Raw genomic sequence first — 21,363 nt, forward strand, 5'->3', positions numbered from 1 at the left:
ATAATAATTACATATATTATGTAACCACATGCTCTGACACAAAGAAATCAAAATCCAAATCAACAATTAAAATCCATCAAACACAGCTTGGAGCCTGGAGCCTGCTTTGCATTCTGTGTCTCCCTCTCTCTCTCTCTCTCTCTCTCTCTCTGTGCCCCTCACCTGCTCATGTTCTGTCTCTGTCTCAAAAATAAACATTAAAAAAATTTTTTTTAAATAAATAAAATCTGTCAAACATTTGAAAACAAACTACTACTAAATAACAAATGGTACATCTAATAAAGTAATGACTATTAAAAATATTATTAAAACAATTATAGTAGCAGGACATGACAGCTGGAGAAACAGAAGCCCACATCCCAATGAAAAATAACGTAAACTATTTTTAAAAAACAACCATTTATAATCTCTGAAAATGGTCCTAATGCAAGCAGCAAGAGAGAGGGGTTCCCAGAAAAAGAACGACAGTTTCCGAGACGTGTGAAAAGTTATTTTAGGCCCTGCTGGCCTAGGAAAGAGTGTAGGAACTAACAGGCCAGGAGAGAGTCTAATGATTGCTGGGGGAGCATCAGGCGAGCTGACACCCGGCAAACACCCCCCACCCCCGGTAAGGTGGGGTCTGCGCGACATTCCTGGGGCACTCCTGACTGCCCAAGAACAAATGAAAGGGAAAAAACAATTTAACTGATAAGCGATCACAGTCACGCAGGACATGAGTCTCCACCAGTTTACAAATAGCTTAGTAAATGACAAGAAAAAGGCAATCCTATCAATAGCCTAATCTCCAGAAACCCATAGACTTAGTTTCCTGGAGCCCCAACATCACCCTCCTCTCCACAGTGATGTGGGAAACAAAGACAAGAAGGAAATGGTAAATAAAATTAAATTTCTTTTTATTTTATTTTTTTTTACGTTTATTCCTTTTTTTGATAAAGACAGAGCGTGAGTGGGGGAAGGGCAGAGAGAGAGCGAGACACAGAATCCGAAGTAGGCTCCAGGCTCCGAACTGACAGGATAGAGTCTGATGCGGGGCTCGAACGCACAGGCGTGAGATCATGACCTGAGCCGAAGTCGGACGCCCAACTGACTGAGCCACCCAGGTGCCCCCAATTAAATTTCTTTATAACCCATTGACAATATTTAATGTTTCTCAAATGTTACACATATTTGTCTATAGTATAGCCCATTGACAAATATTTGAGACAGGCAGAGTAAAACATTCCTCCAATAAACTCCCAACAGTCTTAATGCCTTCCTGGAGGGAAAACAGTCTTAGCCTGACAACAGCAAGGCCTCAGGGACATTATGAGTCCTCTTTAGCACATTGAAGTCCTTCTGGAGGCCTCTATAGAACCAGTCAATCCTCATAAACCCAGTGTAGCTCTTTCTGCCCCCGGGTCCTGTCCCTGTGCTTTAATAAAATCACCTTTTTGCACCAAAGACATCTCCAGAATTCTTCTTTGTCAACAGCTCTGAATCACCATCACTCCAAAACCGCACCAGTATCAGCGACAATAAATCGGTGATAAAATTCCCGGTGCTAGTTAGTTCTGACAAATATCTCAATTAATTATGAGCGGACAGCAGTTCACTGCATTTTTTTCCATCACCAGCTTTTAAAAGCATCGACGTAAAACGTCAAAGCTGAAAAACAGCTAAGAGACGGAGTCCAAAGCCACTCATTTTGTGGACTTGCAAACTATTGGCGGGGAATGCCAAGTGATTTAAACACACTTTTGGGTGGCAGTAGGGGAGATGAGGCACCACCAAAGAGGTGAAATGCCATTTGCCTGACAACACAATCCTAGACCAATCCACAGGCTGGTGGCTGAGGCGCTGGTTGGGGAGGAAAAAGTGTGCACAAACTAGGGCAGACTAAACATGTTCTTGTACTAAACAAAGCCAGAAGGTATTCATAAACTATTATCTACTATTCTTTTCTGATAACGAAAATACTGTTGGTAGGAAGACAAACAAAAAATCTGTACACAAACAAAAACAAACCCATATTTTAAAACTCCCAGTGCAGACTCAAAAGTGAAGCCTGACCCGCCGCACACGCTTCAGGTACCTTTGCGGGATCTAAAGCCCTCAGAGTGCTCAGATTCTGGACCCACCAAAGCCAGAGAACTGAGGAAGCCGCTGGCCCTGGTGACTTACCCCAATTCGGGGAGACTCTGCTTTGGGAAAGATCCCCAATGTTCTCCTTACTTGTTGCTAGTAAAACCCTTCCTTTTCCTATTCTTGGCTCAGTTGTGCCTTTAGGCTCAACACCCACCAAGAGGGGAACGGAGTTTTGGGGGACATTAGGACAAAGAGAAAAGTGAAAAAATATTTATTCAAAAAAATCTCCTAACAGTCAGTAAGAACAGGGAGTCCGGGGTGGTGAACCCAGACCTTCCACCTCCCTCCCCTCTCGGCCCAGCGAGATGGAAAGCACTCCAGACTGGGCAGATGAGAATGTGGGGCGCCCTCTTCCCCAGCCCCCAGACAGCAGCCCCCCAGGAGGGGCAGGGGGGGTCGGCACTTCTCCTGCCAAGCAGAACTACCTGCTCCCGGCAGGAAGGTGCAGGTGAGTATGGCTGAGACAGCTGGGAGGGGACGACTCCCTTCTTCCACTGGCCAGCACTTCATGCCACGGAGGCTCGACACTGGCTGTGGCAATGCTGACAATGCCCCCCGGGGGCCCTCGCTGCCCTTGACTGCCCTGGCCCAGTTCACGGTGAGGGGTCCACAGCTGAGCGGCAAACCCAGGGGTCCCAGGGATGCTGCTGCTACCCCTCCCCGGCCGCCAAGCTCCTAGAGCAGGGGGGCACTGGTGTCCTCACCCCAGCTCCAGACTGCGGGTCAGGTGGGAGGATGTGCCAGGGGGCAGGAGCAGGCGGGAGAGCAGAGAGCTCAGAATCTCTTCTGGAAGTAACAGGCATCACTGGACATAAAGTGCCAGGAAGCTGGAACCTCGGGGCAGTCTCAAAAACCCAGGAGGTCTGGGGAAAGACGGTGGGGAAGTGACTTATAGACTCCCTGGGGGGGACAGGTGAACTGCACGCAGGCTGCCTAGTCTGTCAGACAGCAACTCCGGAAGTCTATGCTGCAAGCAGCAATCCTGGGGTCACAGAGAGTCTCAAACACTGACCAGGGGAATATCCCCTCAAAGGAAGGCATACTTCACTGGATCAGCCTTCAGAGGAATTTATGCCCAGGGCATTGCTAAAAACCAACTGCTGCCATTCCTAAAACAAACTAGGGGCTGGGAGTGGGGGGCTTCACATTATGGTGAGTGAGGAGCAAACTTCATGGAAGTGATCTAGACATTTGCGAACTTCATGGAAATGATCTAGGCACTTGCTAAACAAACATCAAGTAATTACAAGCCTGGGGAGGGCGGCAGGTTCCAGGCTATCTAAAACGTCCAGGTTCTGAAAAAAATTTGAGTCAAGCAAGGAAACAGGAAAGAATGACTCATGTCCTGGAAAAAAGTAGGAAACAGTAACCACTTGCAAGAATGATCAGATGTGGGATTTAAAAGATAAAGATTTCAAAGCATCCTTCATGAATATGTTAAAATAACGAAAGGAAATTATGATTAAAGAAGGAAGGTATAATGAGAATTTCACATAACTAATATTTGTAAAGTTTGAAATTATAAAAAATGAACGAAGTGCACATTCTGCAGTTGAAAAATGAAAGCACTGAAAGGAAAAATGGACTCGGGGGCTCAAGAGTAGATTGTGATCTGGCAGAAGAAGGAATCAGCTAAAAGCGGTTCTTCAGATTAGAGTGAAAGAACATGACCATAGTCAGTAATCGGAATCCACACCAAAAACAAAGTGTTCCGGTAAAGGTAATTATGTCATTACAAAGACAGAATAAGTGCATATTTCTTCTACTTTTTTCCTTCTACTGATAGAAACAGCAACTGTGTAAAGGATTTGTGTATGATGTTCCACTGGTCCCCTACACTGGGCCAAGGAAACGACTACAGGTGGTAACTTGAATACATGGGAACAAATGAAGAGAATAAAAAATGAGCGACAAAAAGGCTAGTAAGCTATAAACCTACAAACACGCACTGGCTCTCCATTCTGTTTCTGGCTTTTCAGAAACACATAACACTATGCAAAATAAGAGCTATCTATTGATAGTTGTGTAACATTTACAAATATAACACGCATAATATTTATACCACAAAAAGCAGAGAAAAGGAATATGTATATGTAAGAGTAACTTTTCTACATCTCAGTGGAATTTAGTATAAATGTCAAGCTGACTCTGTAAGGTAGGTTAAGATGTATGTGGTAATCCTCAGAACAATCAGTAAGGAAATAAAACTCAAATACAAAGTGAAAAATCACTACTTAAAATGCTACATTAGGAATTATTCTTTTAATTCCAAAGAATTCATGCGAAATACAGGAACGCACATGAAGCAAAAAATAAAACAGCAGAGTATATCTAATGATATAAAAATGACATTAAATGTAAAGGAATGACACTATCCAGTCAAAAATGATACTGTCTAGTCTCTTCACAGACTGTGAAACTGGGTTGAAAAAGCAGTATCAACTATCTGGTGGCTACATGAGACACACTTTATATTAAAAAAAAATACAAACCGATAGAAAGTAGTAACGTGAAAGATGATATACTATGCATACAGCAAACACAAGAAAGCAGAAGTGGCTATACAATTATCAGGTAAGAGAGACTTTAGAAGAAACAAACAAACAAAAAGGAACATTTTATTAGAAGGGACAATCCTTCAGTAAGACAGAACAATTATAAACATAGACACACCTAAGAACAATGTACCAAAACAAACCAAAAACTGACAAATAAAAAAAGAAACAGACAACAATTATTAGTTGGGGATTTCAACACCCACTTACAATAATAGATACAACAACTAGGCAGAAGATCAACAAAGAAATAGAAATCCTGGGTAGTGTCATGAACAAACAGACCTAACAAGTATCTACAGATCTCCACCCAAAACAGCAGAATACACATTCTTCTGGAGTGCTCATGGCACACACTCAAATACTCAAAGATGTTGCAGATACTGCACTACAAATCTCAATAAACTTAAAAGGATTGAAATACAAAGTATTTTCTCTAAAATGGAATAAAATTAGAGTAAGAGAGAAATTTGAGACACTTACAGAGACACAGAAATTAAACAATAGCATCCTAAATAACCAATATGTCAAATAAAGAAATCAAAAGAGCAGTTAGAAAATATCTTCATATAAATTAAAATAAAGACAAAATCTATGGGATGCAATTAAAGCAGTACTTAGCAGTGTGTGTGTGTGTGTGTGTGTGTGTATAATGTGCTTTTATCACAAAAGAAAGATCTCAAATCAGTAATCTAACCTTTAACCTTATGGCACTGGAAAAAAATGAGAAAACTAAACCTAAAGCAAACAGAAGGAAGAAAATTATCATTATTAAAATAAAATTTAGAGCAGAGATAAATGGTATAGTGAAAAGAAAAATAGAAGCAATGAAACAAACCTAGTTTTTTCAAGAAATGAACAAAATTGATAAACCTTTAGCTAAAGTAATCAAGAAAAATAGAGAAGATTCAAATTCTCAAAACCCAACTCATACTATGAGTCTAGTATTATCCTGATAGCAAAACCACACAAAAGAGATATCACAAGAAAACTATGGACCAATGTCTTATGAACACAGATGCCAAAAACTTTTAACAAAACACTAGAAAACTGAATCCTACAGCATAGTGAAAGAATTATACATCGTGACCAAGTGGGATTTATCTATTCCAGAAATGCAAGGTTGGTTTAACATTTGTAAACCAATTAATGTAATATATTATATCAATAACACACAAAACAAAAACCACATAATTATCAGTTGAATGCAGACAAAAAGCACTTGACAAAATCCAACACCCACACACACACACACACACACACACACACACACACACACACACACATAATCAACAAACTTGGAATGGAAGGAAACTTCCTCAACCTAATCAAGGAACCTACATAAGAACTACAGCTAGCATCACATTTACAATCAAGGCAAAGATGTCTGCTTTCACCACTCTTATTCAGCAAATTATTAGAAGTCCTAGTCATCACAATAAGAAAAATAAGGCATACAAATTGAAAAATAAATAAATAAAACAAAACTGTCCTTCTGTGCTTATGACATGACTGTCTCACAGAGAATCTACAAAATAAAAAGATTCTAGAACTATTAACTAACCTTATGTTAAAAGGTTAGTTAGATTAAGATTAAGATACAAGTAATAATTCATTTGCTATATATCAACAATAAGCATGTGGAATCCAAAATTTAAAACCTAATACCATTTAAAATTGCTCCAAAAAACAAAATAATATATTTAAGTACATACTGAGCACACACATGAAAGAAATAAAAATAGAAAAATAATAGATGTAAGAAATGAAGAACGACTTAAGTAAATGGAGATAAACCATGTTCATGGATTGAAACACTTACTATAGTAGAGGTGGCAATTTCCCCCCAAATTTATCTATAGAGTAATTCCCATAGAAATTCCCACATGTAATTCCCATAGAAATTCCAGCAGGACACTTTGTAGACACATTCAAGATTATTCTAAAATTTATATGGAAAGGGGCAGGCCCAAAAAACACAAAAACAATCTTCATAAAAATGAACAGTAGGAGAATTAGAATTACTTTACCTTGTATTGAATGTTTCTATACAGTTATAGTAATTAATTAATTAATGTGGTACTGGCAGAGGGACAGACCTATTAATTAATGGAAGAAAATTAGAGAACCCAGAAATACTCTCACAAATATTCTCAACTGGTTTTTGATAAAGGTACAAAAACAATCCATCAAAGGAAGAACAGTCTTTGCAAGAAACGAAGTGGGTGCAAGTGGATATCCACCTATAAAAAAATTAAACCTCAAGCCTCACACAAAAAACAACTGAAAATGCATTAACATTAAAAGTGACACTGTCAGGCTTTAGGAAAAAATAGGACTTTGCTTAATAACCAAGTTTGATAAACCAGACCTCAAGAAACTGAAATACTTTAGCTCTACTCCAAATTATAAGACATTAAGAAACTGAAGAAGACAAATAAATGAAAATATATTCCATGTACATGGGATTATAATAATCACTACTGCTAAGATGTTCACACTACCCAAATCAATGTGATTCAATAAAATCCCTATCAGAATTACAATGATGCTTCTTACAGAAATAGAACAATCAATCCTAAGACCCCATATAGCCAAAGCAATCTCAAGAAAGAACAAAGCTGGAAGCAACATGCTCCCTGATTTCAAACTCTATTACGAAGCTACAGTAATGTAAAAAGTATGGTATAGAAATACAGACCAACAGAACAGAGAGCCCAGAAATAAATCCACATAGGCAGTCAATTAATTTTACAACAAAAGAGCCAACAACATACAATGACGGAAGGTTGGTCTCTTCAAAAAATGGTGCTGGAAACTGGACATGCACATAGAAAAGAATGAAGCTGGATCACTATCTTATACTACACACAAGAATTAACTTGAAACGGATTAAGGAACTGAAGGTAAAACCTGAAACCATAAAACTCCTAGAAAAGAATATAGGTGATAAGTACCTTCGCAAGTTTTCTAACCTGACACCAAGAGTAAAAGCAACAAAAGCAAAAATAAACAAGTGAAACTCTATTATACTAGAGAGCTTCTGCAAAGCAAAGAAAATAATCCACAAAATAAAAAAGGCATCCTACTGAGTAGAAGAAAACTTCTGTAAATCATGTATCAGATAAGCAGTTACTATCCAAAATCTATAAAGACCTTATACAAACTAACAGCAAAAACACAATCCAATTTAAAATAGGCAAAAGATCTAAATAGACATTTTTCCAAAGAAATACAGATGGCGAGCAGGTACATGAAAAAGTGCTCAACATCATTATCAGGGAAATGCACCTGTTAGAATGACTGTTACCAACCAAAAAAAAAAAAAAACCCAAACAAACAAACAAAAACAAAAACAAAAAGTAATGAGTACTGGAAAGGATGTGGGAAAAAGAGAACCGTTGCATACTGTTTGGTGGTAAACTGGTGCAGCCACTACGGAAAACAGTATGGAGGTTCCTCAAAAAACTAAAACTGAACAACCATATGGTCCAGCAATTCTACTTCTGGATATTTACCCCCCGCAAAAACCACAAAAAAGCACTAACTCAAAAGGACATATGCACCCCCATATTCACTGCAGCACTATTGACAGTAGCCAACTGTGTCCCCTGCTGATTGAATGGCTAAAGAAATTGTGGGCCGCGTGTGCATGTGCGTGGCAAGACGGATGGACTTTGAGGGCTTTATAAGCTAAGTGAAGTAAGTCAGACAGAGAAAGACAAATACTGTATGATTTCTTTTCTATGTGTAACCTAAAAAAGAGAAGCTCACAGATACAGAAAACAGACTGGTGGTTGCCACAGGCAGGTAGTGAAGGGTCAAGAAATGGGTAAAGTGGGAGGCGCCTGGGTGGCTCACTCGCTTAAGCGTCTGACTTCACCTCAGGTCATGATCTCGCAGTTCGTGGGTTCGAGCCCCACATCGGGCTCTGTGCCGACAGCTCGGAGCCTGGAGCCTGCTTCTGATTCTGTGTCTCCCTCTCTCTCTGCCACTCCCCCACTCACATTCCGTCTTTCTCTCTCTCTCTCAGAAGTAAATAAACATTAAAAAAAATTTTAATAAAATAAAAAAATTAAAAAATATATATATACCAAATGTATATACTAAAGAACTTTACATATAAAAAGATTTTAAAAGGGCTCTAATGGCTTTTGTGCCTGTTTAATATAAATTTATTTTAACATTTGTTAAAATGTGCCAAATGGCCAAACTCTATAGACTTAATAAGAGGGCTCAAATTATGGTTATACCTGGAGAACCAACTAAACTTAAATATGTTACCCTCTGTAATTTTAGAATAATAAATATAAAATAGAGAAAAATAAGTATGGCTCACTTAAGTTGTAGCCTTGCCTAAATTTGCCATAGTCGTGGTACTCACTGCCTTAAAATATCTCATATTGAGTAGAGATGCTCTAACAGAAGGAAAACTAAGTGAAATTAAATCTTCACCACCTGTAATTGGCTTGATAAAATGGGATCTCATTAACTCTATGGTAATAACTATACGGACCTATAATATATATATACTGGACCACAGTAATATAGTCTAACGTTAAGTTAAAACAAGTCTTCTAGGATTAAAACTTATTCTATCAAAACTAATTAATAAAGAGGTGATTATCCCCATTGTTTCTCCATTGATACCCTAATTTTGTCTGTTTTTGAATTTGGAAAAAATAAAGTGTGCCTCATGGTGGAATACTACAAATACATACGTACATGCATGCATACATACGTAAAATGTGTGGGTTGTGTGTTTACATAGAAATAGATGAGAGACAGAGACAAAAAGACACACACACACATACACAGTGGGGGCAGCAGGGAGAGGGATTTATTCAACTGTTCCATACAGTACCCTTTGAAGTAGGGAAATGTGACACAAACTCCACGATCACCAACTGAGGAGTAATCAAATCTGGAATACCATGTGGCCATTAGAAAGATTAAAGTGCATCTTTTTTTCTTTTTTTTAAATATAATTTATTGTCAAGTTGGAGAACATACAGTGTATACAGTGTGCTCTTGGCTTGGGGAGTAGATTCCCGATTCATCACTTCCATACGACACACAATGCTCATCCCAACAGGTGCCCTCCTCAATGCCCATCACCCATTTTCCCCTCTCCCTCGCCCCTCCACCCCCATCAACCCTCAGTTCGTTCTCTGTATTTAAGAGTCTCTTATGGTTTGCCTCCCTCCCTCTCTGTAACTGTTTTTTCCCCTTCCCCCATAGTCTTCTGTTAAGTTTCTCAAGTTCCACGTATGAGTGAAAACATATATTATCTGTCTTTCTCTGACTGACTTCTTTCACTCATCGTAATACCTTCCAGTTGCATCCACGTTGCTGCCAATGGCAGGATTTCATTCTTTCTCATTGCCAAGTAGTATTCCATTGTATACATATATCTTCTTTGTACATTCGTCAGTTGAGGGGACATTTGGACTCTTTCCATGATTGAAATAGAACGAATTACATGATTTGTTTTAAGCACAAGAATAGCAGGTCTCCAAAGTCAGGCTTTATTAAATGAGACTTCATCCTGCGGTCTCTGTGGAACCAACTCCGGAATCAGAATTCCTAGATTCAAATCTGAATCTCTGCCCCATTCGTATAGTGAGGCCCTGAGTGAGTCGCTTCACCACTCCGTGCCTCAGTGCTTCTGCACAAGACAGGACATGGCAGTATGCACTGCACGGGTCTGTTGCAGGACTGAGTGAGTCGAATACAAATACCGCACTTTAAACAATGCCCTAATCCCACGGAAACACAGCACTGCCTGGCACATAATGAATGCTCAGTAAATATTAGCTACACCTATCATTACTATAAACCAGCATTCATTTTAGGCATGTGTGAATATACCCTTAGAAGAGATTTCAAAGTATATTCCTTTTAAACAAGTGAAATAACAAGATGGGGAAAAAACTACGTAACAAAAAGGAAGTGTGACACATTCAAAAGTTTAAACATTTTTTGCCTAAGAAAGTTAACATAGTTTCTCATAAAAAAATTATGTCTTTCTTTGGATATATGGGACAGTGTTTCATCAGTGACTGAAAATCATCAGGAAACCACTAATAATTCTGCCGCGCTTTCCACAACCCAGCTGTGACAAGGATGGTACGTTAGTTTCCCGTTGCTACTGTGACAGATCACCGCAGACGCGGTGGCTTCAAATAGCACAAATATTATCATCTTGCAGTTTTGGAGACCATAAGTCCAAAGTGAATCTTACACGGTGCACTCCTTCTGGAAGCTCCAGGCCTCTGCCACCTCCACCTCCAGCTCCAGCTTCTAGAGGCCTCCTGCTCTCCCTGGCCGTGGCCCCTCCTCCATCCTCAGAGGAAACCATGGGGGACTCTCCTTCCGCCATCACGTCTCCTTTATGTGTCCATGGCCCTCGTGCCTCCTCTGCTAAGGACCCTGACGCTGGGCCTGCTCAGCGACTTCAGGACAACCTCCTCTCCTCAAGATGCTTAGCTAATCGATATCTGCAAAGAGCCTTCTGTCCGGAAAGGCAGCACAGGCCCAGGTCCTGGAGATCAGACAGGTGCATCCCGGAGGACCCCAACTCCATCCACCACATGCAGGTTCCCCCAGAGAAAGGGGACATACAAGCAACCTCTGCTCACGCTGCTCTCCCGGCCACTCGAGTAACCCACCCAGCTCTCCCCATCTCAAACCTCCACAGACCACGCTGCTTTTAGAGAAGGATTTATGGTGGCATTTCATGCTCCCGTCCGGGGGGATGGCAATGTGCCACCAAGAGTGAAACTCAGAATTTAACAGCAGTATAAACTACAATATTGTAAAAATTTGAAAACATGATTTCCAGCCCCATTTTCACTCAGCGGTTTAAATTTATCTGCGTTCATATCAACACTCCCCCGAAGAAAACAAGGTCTGCCCTCACCACTAACACTTACGCAGCACTTTGTAAAATAGCGGCAAGTAGTAGTTTTTCTTTAAAAGACAAAAAATAAAAATAAAAATAACAAAGTCCCTTTAAGACAAACCTAAAGATATTTAAATATTTGAAAACATTAAGAAATGTTAACATACAACTAAATGCACTTCTTACCATATATAACGTATTTTAGTTGAAGATTTTTCACAATTTCCTCCACAGTAGGTTTATACTCCAGGAAACAGGTGTAAACTCCACTCATTCCCTCCTCAAAGTTCTGGAATATAAGGCTTCCTGTGGATGTTACTTGTGTAGTGCTGTTTTCTAATAAAGGAATAACACAGTAATTAAATTACACGACACTGAGATAAAATAACAAAATATTTTCTAAACAGAGCAAAACCATCAAAATTTACCTACAGAATCACTGAAGTTTGTCGGGGGCATAACTAGTGATTGCGTCTGGTGTTTGTCGACAGCAGATGCCAGGATGACCTTCTTGGTGTGTGAACTGGACTAACCAGGGGTCACCAACTGTGCGGCTGCCTAAGTGGCAGGATACTGACAATTCCATGTACTTCATGCACTCCTAATCTCCTTGCATTGAAATGAACTCTATCAGATATTCGCATGTGTATAAAAGCAGCATTTATTTACATATGCTATAAAGTAATTATATATCCACATATGTATGTGTACTGATTGATAAGTTCTGCTCTCCGTAAGCTTACAAACTGTATGTGAAAGGGAGGAAACAATGTATCCAGAACAAAGACTAACCCAAGATACTAATAACTAGGTACTTCTAGTCATTACACAGGATACCAGGCAAAGGCTGGGTTACAACCTTAGGGTTGCAGAAGACAGAAAATAAGAGACTGGATCACCCGACCTGCCCAAAGTCACACAATCAGAGCTGCAGTGTTGAGAATGAGGACTGGATGTTAAGAGCCCTTGGGACTTCCGTGTGCTTTGTTACTTAAGTACCACACTGGGAGGAAGCTGTGCTGTGTAACAGGAAAGAGGTGTGATTTAGAGGCTTGAGACGTGGGTTTCAGGTCTACCTTTCTTTCTCATAAACTGCGTAACCTGAGGGTAATCACTTAATCTTTCTTAAGTCCAGCTCCATCATTTGTAAGACAAAGAATCATAATATACGACAGCATATCTCACAGAATTGTTTTCGTGTAACAAATACAACTTAAATTACTTGAAAAAGCTATAAATCCTTAAGTAATTCAAGTCGTTATTCTGAAAGTGCATAATCGGTTTTGCATTTGAAAATTTTTATATTAAAACTCATTCAATAATTTCATATGCCATCCATTAGAATGGAAAGTGTTATCCCAGCAAATAATTATCTTTTTCCACTTTAAGTAAATAACATATTGCTTATAAATTTCAGGTTGAAATTTATTTTTGAATAAATATATTTCTTCAAAATAAGACACAACAGGAATGTTCTTAGTGATGAAATTTTCATTATTAACTTGCTCAATAAAAATCTGTTCGGTTTCAGGGCGCCTGGGTGGCTCAGTTGCCTGAGCGTCTGAGTCTTGATTTCAGTTCAGGCCATGATCCCAGGTGGTAGGATCGAGCCCCGCACTGGGCTCCATGCTGAGCATGCTTCGGATTCTCTCTTTCCCTCTACCCCTTTACCCTGCTCATGCTTTCTCTTTCTCTCTCTCTCAAAATAAATAAATAAACATTTTTAAAAGTTTGCTGGGTTTCTACTACATGCAAAGTCCTACTTCAGATACTGAAGGAGAAATGAATAGAGATGGATATACTCTCCCTCAAGGAATTTACACAGAATATTAGGCCTTAAGAATTCCCATTTCCAAATCCTTGGATGAAGCTGAAAAAGAGGTTATAAATTGTGACTATGTTCCTATTGTAATGCTCATTTCTTTTTTGATGAAAGATTACATATTTATCATAAAATGTCTCTTTTCTAAAACAGATTAACAAGTTTTCAAGTGTTTGCTATAGATTTCAGCAGAGACAAATGCTTTATAGTAAATACTATAAAGGTGAAGTCAGTCAAAGAAAGAGAAATACCACATGATTTCACTAGTATGTGGAATTTAAGAAACAAATGAGCACAGGGGAAAAAGAGAGAGAGAGAGAGGGGCAAACCAAGAAAGAGACTCTTTAACAAGAGAGAACAACCTGATGGTTGCCACGGGGGAGGTGGGTGGTGGGCTGGGTGAAACAGGTGATCAGGGATCAAGGAGCACACTTGTGACGAGCACCGGGGGTCGTACGGAGGGGCTGGATCACTACACTCTACACCTGAAACAAATATTGCACTGTGTGTTAACCGAAATTTAAATAAAAACTTCAAAAAAAAGTTTTAAATAAAGAAGAGTTAATACCGATTCTTCTAAAACTATAAAATAAAATGCCCATAGATTTTAAACACCACGAATATCATGCTGTCAATTAGGCTATGCATTCTTGGGTATAATTTTCCCAAACTAGAAGTATAAGTGCACTAATACATATCTGAATACCTATTACAATTTAAGTATTATGACGGCCAGAAAATCACGTAGGACATGATCCATGATAAAGCACCCTCTCACCTTCTTATTTTTAAAACATTAAAGTGGGAGTGCACGGGAGGCTCAGTCGGTTAAACGTCCAACTCTTGATTTCAGCTCAGGTCATGATCTCACAGTCCTGAGACTGAACCCCACACTGGGGCCAAGCTGAGCATGGAGCCTGCTTGAGATGGTTTCCCTCTCCCTCTGCCCTTCCCTCACTCATGCACTCCCTCTCTCTAAATGCATGAATGAATGAATAAAAATTAAAAGCAGCACATTTTGAAAAGATGCTCAGAGGATTTCACAGCCAACAGAAAAAGCCATGCTACAACACCACTTAACAAATGACCTTTAAGTAACAGTGTTTAAATGTGAATTTCATGATGCCAAAGGAACATGTAGGCAAAGGAACAACTCAGGCAACAGCATACAGTCCGTGAATAACTGAACTAAAGTCAATACTTTCTCTACAACTTAGCTTGATCATCTAAAACTTTAGAGTTGGACTAGACTTCTAGTTCATGACTTACAACTCTAAAATTACACAGCAAAATTTAAGCACAATTTCATTATAACTTATTATTTAACAAAAAAATTAAGTTTGCACTTTTAGTTTCTGCTCAGATATGGAAACTGACCACAAGAACATCGACCCCACTATTACAATAAGGAAAAAGACAAATTGTCAGTTAACAATTTATCTCAAACCTATCAAAAAAACTGAGGTGAGAAGGTAACCAATAAACCTGAAATCTGGGGAGGGACAGTGACCTGTGGATAGAACCAGGACCCAAGCATTTAAGAAGACTCAGCTGAAAGTTCTCAATGATTTACTAAAAGCCAAGTGTCAACCTGTGTGAACATGTGAAACTTCTGAGGACCAGAGATACTGGGGTGGGGGGAGATGAGGTGTTACACCCTCTTATAGGGTGTACCCTCAGGAACACCTCAAACTGATCAAAGAGAAGGTCAGGGGAATCCTAGGCATGACTCCCACCGGACTTGGCTCAAGGAGGGGCCCAGCAACCCTGCCAAAAGTCCACCCACACCCATTTCCCCTACTTCCTGGTATGCAACAATGACTTAATGTATAGGGAGAGAAGGAACAAAAATAGTCACCTAGGACTCTGTGGAGACTTATTGCCACTGGGGAAGTAAACACAAAGGGAAAAGAGTCTCATCCTTGAGGAATAGTCAGCAAGAAGTACTAGGCCAACACTACAGATGGAGAAGGGGTTAGAGCATTTGTGACGGCTGCCCCCACCCCGGCCACAAGCCCCAGGGACACCATATCTGCCAAAGACCAGGCTTAACCGAACATCAGAGACTGTCCCTCTCTCCCAATGACCCATCAGTAAAAGAGTCTAGTCAAAATGTAGTATAATCAAATTAGAAGAGATGCAAGAGATTCTAGAGATTTTTGTCTTTTTTTTTTTAAAAAAGGAGAAAACAAAGCCAAGAAAGGAAATGTTTTCTCCAAAGACACTGGAGAAAAAGAACTTCTCATGAACCAGCCTATACCTAAAACATCTTTAACTTTATCTGACTGAAGCTTTCAATAACCATAGCAACAACCAATATTAAACCAAGATAAATTCTTGACTAGATTAACACAAACTTCTAATACTAAAGACTTAATGCTATTTTTTTAAATTTTTTTAAATGTTTATTTACTTCTGAGACAGAGAAAGAGCATGAGTGGGATAGGGGCAGAGAGAGAGGGAGACACAGAATCAGAAGCAGGCTCCAGGCTCTGAGCTGTCAGCACAGAGCCCGACATGGGGCTCGAACTCACAAACTGTGAGATCACGACCTGAGCCGAAGTCGGTCGCTCAACCGACTGAACCACCCAGGCACCCCATTAATGCTATTTTTAAAAAGGTATTTACCTCAAAGCATAAAAATCCTTACTATCTATAGTCTTATTTTATTCAAGATGTCCAACTTTAACAAAAAACAAGGAGACATACAGAAAAGTAAGACATATTTCCAAAATACCAGGCGATGTACAGAGTCAGACTCTTAAGTGACATATATGTCAAAAATATCAGACAGTTAATTTAAAATAACAATGAGTATTAAAATATTGAATAGAAAACATAGATAATATGCAAGACCAGACGGGAGATTTTAGCAGAGAAACTGAAATTACAAAAAATAATCAAATGAAAATGCCAGAACTAAAAGCAAAACAAAATGGACAAAAACAAGAACAAAAAACACAGTAACACAGACAAAGTATTCCTTCAATGGACTCATAAAAAGATCGATACAGCTTAGGAAAGAATCAATGAGCTTCAATATAGGTCAAAAGAAACAACCCAATCTGACTCTCAAAGAGAAAAAATAAACCACCACCACCACCAGGAAGAAAGATCCAAGAGCTGTGCAACAATATCAAAGAGCGTTACATATAGGTGATAGAAATCTCAGAAGGAAAGGAGGGACAGCATGGGAAAGAATAAATAATAATGGCAGAGAATATTCAAAAATTAACACCAAGCATCAAATTAAAGATCCAAGAAGCTGATCGGGGCACCTGGGTGGCTCAGTCGGTTAAGCGTCCAACTTCAGCTCAGGTCACGATCTCGCGGTCCGTGAGTTCGAGCCCCGCGTCAGGCTCTGGGCTGATGGCTCAGAGCCTGGAGCCTGCTTCCGATTCTGTGTCTCCCTCTCTCTCTGCCCCTCCCCCCATTCATGCTCTGTCTCTCTGTCTCAAAAATAAATATACGTTAAAAAAATTTTTTTTAAATAAAAAATAAAATTAAAAAAATCCAAGAAGCTGAGAGAACACTAAGCAGAATACAAAGGAAAAAAAAAAAGAGGTACGTAAAATTCAAATCACTGAAAATGAAAGGCAAAGAAAAAATCTTGAATTCAGTCAGAAAAAAAATGGCATGCTGTCTACAGAGGGACAGGGATAAGATAACAGCAGACTTCTCATTAGGAACTATGCAAGCAAAAAGAATACAGAAGGCCATCTTTAGAATGCTGAAAGAAATAAACTGTCAATCCAGAATTCTACAAGCAACAAAAGATAAGCAAATTTAACCCAAAGCAAACAGAAGAAAGGAAATAATAAAAATAAAAACAGAAATCAGTGAAAGTAAAAAATAACAAAATAAGAGAGAAAAATAAATCAAACCAAAAGCCGGTCCCTTGAAAAAACTGGTAAGAACATTTTTTTTAAATGTTTATTCATTTTTGAGAGACAGAGACAGAGAGACAGAGAGTGCGAGCAGGGGAGGGGCAGAGAGAGAGGGAGACACAGGATCTGAAGAAGGCTCCAGGGTCTGAGCCGTCAGCACAGAGACTGGCATGGGGCTTGAACTCAGGAACCTTGAGATCATGAACTGAGCTGAAGTCACTGAACCAACTGAACCACCCAGGCATCCCAAGACTGGTAAAATTTTTAAACCTGTATCCAGAGAGGCCAAAATGAAAGAGAAAAGACAGAGCCAATATCAGGCAGAATGGGGTACGTCATATAGATCCTGAATATATTAAAAAGTTAGTAAGACAGTATCGTAACTACTTTCTGCACATAAATTCAACAAGTTGAAAGAAGACTCTAAATTGGGCAAATTCTTTAAAAGATACAAAAAACCAAAAACTCACAAAATGATGAAAAGGGAAAATTAAAATCCCATTCGTCCCTCACTTAGACTGTATCTGTGAACTCTGAAGCTGGACTTCAGAGGCCCAGGACTTCAGTAAGCATCCTATTCTCTCAATGCCTCAGTTTTTTCACACCCAAAATGGACAGAATGACTGTACTTTACTGCAGAGGGCGGTCAGTATGGATAAACATGTCTGTGGGTATATTTATACACATGACAAACACATAAAGAAAAGCCAGGGAATAATTCTGTAAATGTTCACAGTAGTGTTTACCTGACCAGTGTTTGGGGACAGAAAAATGGGATTTTTAAGCATCTTATTAGGAGTGCAACGGTCTTTGTAACGATGTATCCTGCAGGTTCTAGGATGTCTGTTTTACCGTATTGTGACTTGCATATATCTTATATACATCTGTACACATGATGTGATTCATTCAATAAAAAATAGTACAGAAGGATAGAATGTCATCTTCAATCTCAAGAAGAATAATAAGAGTGTAGTTACAGGGTAAAACTCATGTGTGTATGTGCTTACATATATTTAGAAAAGTGGGGAAGTCCACCCACCAAGAAGAGTTAATTCATCAGGTTGGGATCAGGGTTGGGGTAAGATGTACAAGTCTTTTTGCAAAAAATGCATTTTGTTTGTGAATAAAAAACATGGGAAGACAAACAGAGGAGGAGTGGGGGCGAGAAGAGAAAGAGGGAGAGAAGGTAGGGAGACAGGGTTGGGGGGGGGACCGAACAAATCTAACATAGGTCCCCTATATTTTACAACCCATCTAAACAATCTGAATGTTTCTCTCCAGGGGCATGTGCAAGTAATTACACAATTACATGATTTCTTTTGCTAACTTTTAGGGAAACTATCTTTGGAATATTTACAAGTGTCCAAAAAGATTCTCCATTTTTCAAGCTTTAGGAAAATTAGACATTTCCAGATCTTTCTGAAATGATAATGATAGAACTAATGAGCCTGCAGACTGGTAGACAGTGAATTATGATGTGATCCTGCACTGAAATCTCAAATATGATGATGATGTCAACACCAGAATTTCCTGAGAATAGTTTTTATAAATAAAAAAAAAAAAAACAACACTGTACTAACACGATTTAATCCTTACTTGGAAATAACTACACATCTGAACGTCTATTTTCCTTTACGAAAGTGAGTAAAATAAAATATTGCTCTTAGTTGCAGGATTCAAAATTCAATCACATACTATACTTTTCAAGATAAACTACAAGACTGGCAACGCATCTTAGAGAAGAAAATGTTTCAGATTTCAATTTCCGAATCAAAGGAGTAACAAATTGTAAAAGAACAATTCAATACTTAAATGCTTCTATTTTTGAACTTATGGAGTTTTAACACCAAATGTAAAATATACTAACCTACATGCTTGTACTACATAATATGCTACTATCACAGAGCAGTAAAAATAAAATCTGATCACATCATCAGTACTGGATGCTTCTATACCTGGCCCATTTCACTGATTTCTATTAAGTGCCCAATCTCTTGGGGTTTTTTGTCACTGATATCTGCTAATCCATTCCTACTATGTTAGTACAATGAGGCAGAGACATTACACAAAGCCTAGCACAGCGCAGCCCCCAGGCAGGCACTCACTAAGAGCTGAGTACTTCTCACTAAGAGCTGAGTACTTCACTCTGAAGAACCATCTCACCTAGAGAGGAGTAACTATTTAAACCTTGAGCTTCTTCAGAATCAGCATAAACAGTTCAGAACTGTACGGCTAAGATTATCCAATTATATAAAAATATGAATTAAAACATATTATGAAACAAGTATTTCCTATGAATGTTTCCTCAGCCAAGTCTTGGTATGAATATAATGCTTTCCCCCAACCACCATAACAAAATAAACCCCCAGGTTTCCGTCTACAGGCACTCTCTCCAAATACCAGTAGGGAGAGGGAAGGAGGGAGAGAGAGAGAGAAAGAGAGGAAGAAAGGAAGGAAGAAAAAAGAAAATGTAAACAGATGTAAACAGAGCAATAAAGACAACTTCCTGGATGGTATGCAAAAATGATTAAGTGCTTCATTGAACACATAGTTAGGATGAAAATTCATTAAGCTGGTATTTAGCAAGGCTGAACACAAGAACAGCTAAGCTGATTTATATTTTTTAAACTACACTGCAAAAACAGATCAGCAAATGAAAGATTAGAAAAAAGATAATGCATTTCAAAATAACAAAAGAAGTTGAATGGAGCAAATGTTGATCAGACCAGTCATACCAATAGTAATCACTATGTGGAACAAAAATACTTTCGTGAGATTAAGATCTTGTTTCCTCAAAAATTTATTGAAACCATAAGGCTACTATTCACATGTGTCTCTTGAGTCTGTCTTCTCCTCTGGATGAGTAACTGATTTACTAAGTTTCCTCTTTCGTAAGCACAGCACCAGTCATACATTAATACACAATCACGGTCAAACCATGCAGTATATCTAAATGCATGTTTTTAATACCAAAGTATGAAAAGCTAAATACGGTCTTTTTTTAATAAATTCTAATATTGAAATTAAATTCAAATATAATCCACATTGGTATGGTTTTTAGTCAGAAAGAAATATAAGATCAAAAAATGTAAAACTCTACTAGTAAAGACCTGAGCTGTCCCTATGTGGTGCTGTTTAAGACAAAACCATGTTTATAAATCTGCAGCTCAAAGAGCTCATTTGTATTGTCAATAAAAACCAGAATTATATCTGCTTCTTCGTACACACTTGACTAACAGAAGTCTGAATGAAGAAACCAAAATGGCTCTAAGAACTTTTTAAAAAGTAACATTTTTGTGGAATATAAGTGCTCAGAGAATTCCCCAAACTCTTAAACAGTCATCAAGTGTCTCTATCTCAGATTAAGATGTGCAAAAAATGTCTATACCACCTGCACTGTTAGACTCTAACTCCAAAGGGAAATCACAGGAAAAAACAAGTGAGGAAACATATACATATATATGAGATATGACTATTCTGTGTTCTGAGTATATTTCAGACATATCCATTGAATTATAATAGAAACAAAAGCCTACCTGAAATAATTTTTCCTTTTGGCCCATGCCACTGGAATGATGGATCTATCAGTTCCGAATTTCGCAGTCGTTGGGTTACACATAACACGTGTGGACTCTTTTGATGAAGCATAACATATACTTTCACTGAAAATACAACATTAAAATATTCCAATAATATTTTGTATCATTTTATGCTCTATAATGCCTCACATTTTTGTAGTTTGCGTTGCATGTTTTTGTAACTTTTCTTTGGGTAACTGCAATTACTTGATAAGGACTAAATTTCATTGCATTCCATATGATCACTAATACTCAAAAATATACACATGTATTATATTTGGGGGTGTATGCGGGTTTACCAATCTGAAAATAATGCATTGGGCTTTTATGCAGAGTTCATGACACTAACTTATTTTATTCTCAGGATATTATTTTAATTACAAAGTATTAAAACTAGTCTATACTAGACTGTATCTGTTTTGCAAAGACACCAAACCTGAAAGGAACCAATAAATCTGTTTATATTAGCAGAATAACTATTCACATTGATGTG

At 38.5% G+C, this 21,363-nt stretch overlaps 1 protein-coding gene across 2 annotated transcripts in view; it reads right to left on the reverse strand.

The window, feature by feature from the left end:
- LOC123606185 (zona pellucida binding protein) overlaps window positions 1-21,363 on the reverse strand; it is a 114,925-nt gene that overhangs the window by 83,275 nt on the left and 10,287 nt on the right. Inside the window, exons 3-4 of one of the 2 annotated variants that reach the window (XM_045494256.1) lie at window positions 20,829-20,954; window positions 11,770-11,919 (exon numbers count right to left, since the gene is read on the reverse strand). In XM_045494256.1, the coding sequence (XP_045350212.1) occupies window positions 11,770-11,919; window positions 20,829-20,954 (276 nt within the window). The remainder of the gene's footprint in view (window positions 1-11,769; window positions 11,920-20,828; window positions 20,955-21,363) is intronic. The other variant, XM_045494257.1, reaches the window with a different exon arrangement.

Source organism: Leopardus geoffroyi, chromosome A2 (assembly GCF_018350155.1).
Source record: "Leopardus geoffroyi isolate Oge1 chromosome A2, O.geoffroyi_Oge1_pat1.0, whole genome shotgun sequence".
NCBI classification, from domain to species: domain Eukaryota; kingdom Metazoa; phylum Chordata; class Mammalia; order Carnivora; family Felidae; genus Leopardus; species Leopardus geoffroyi.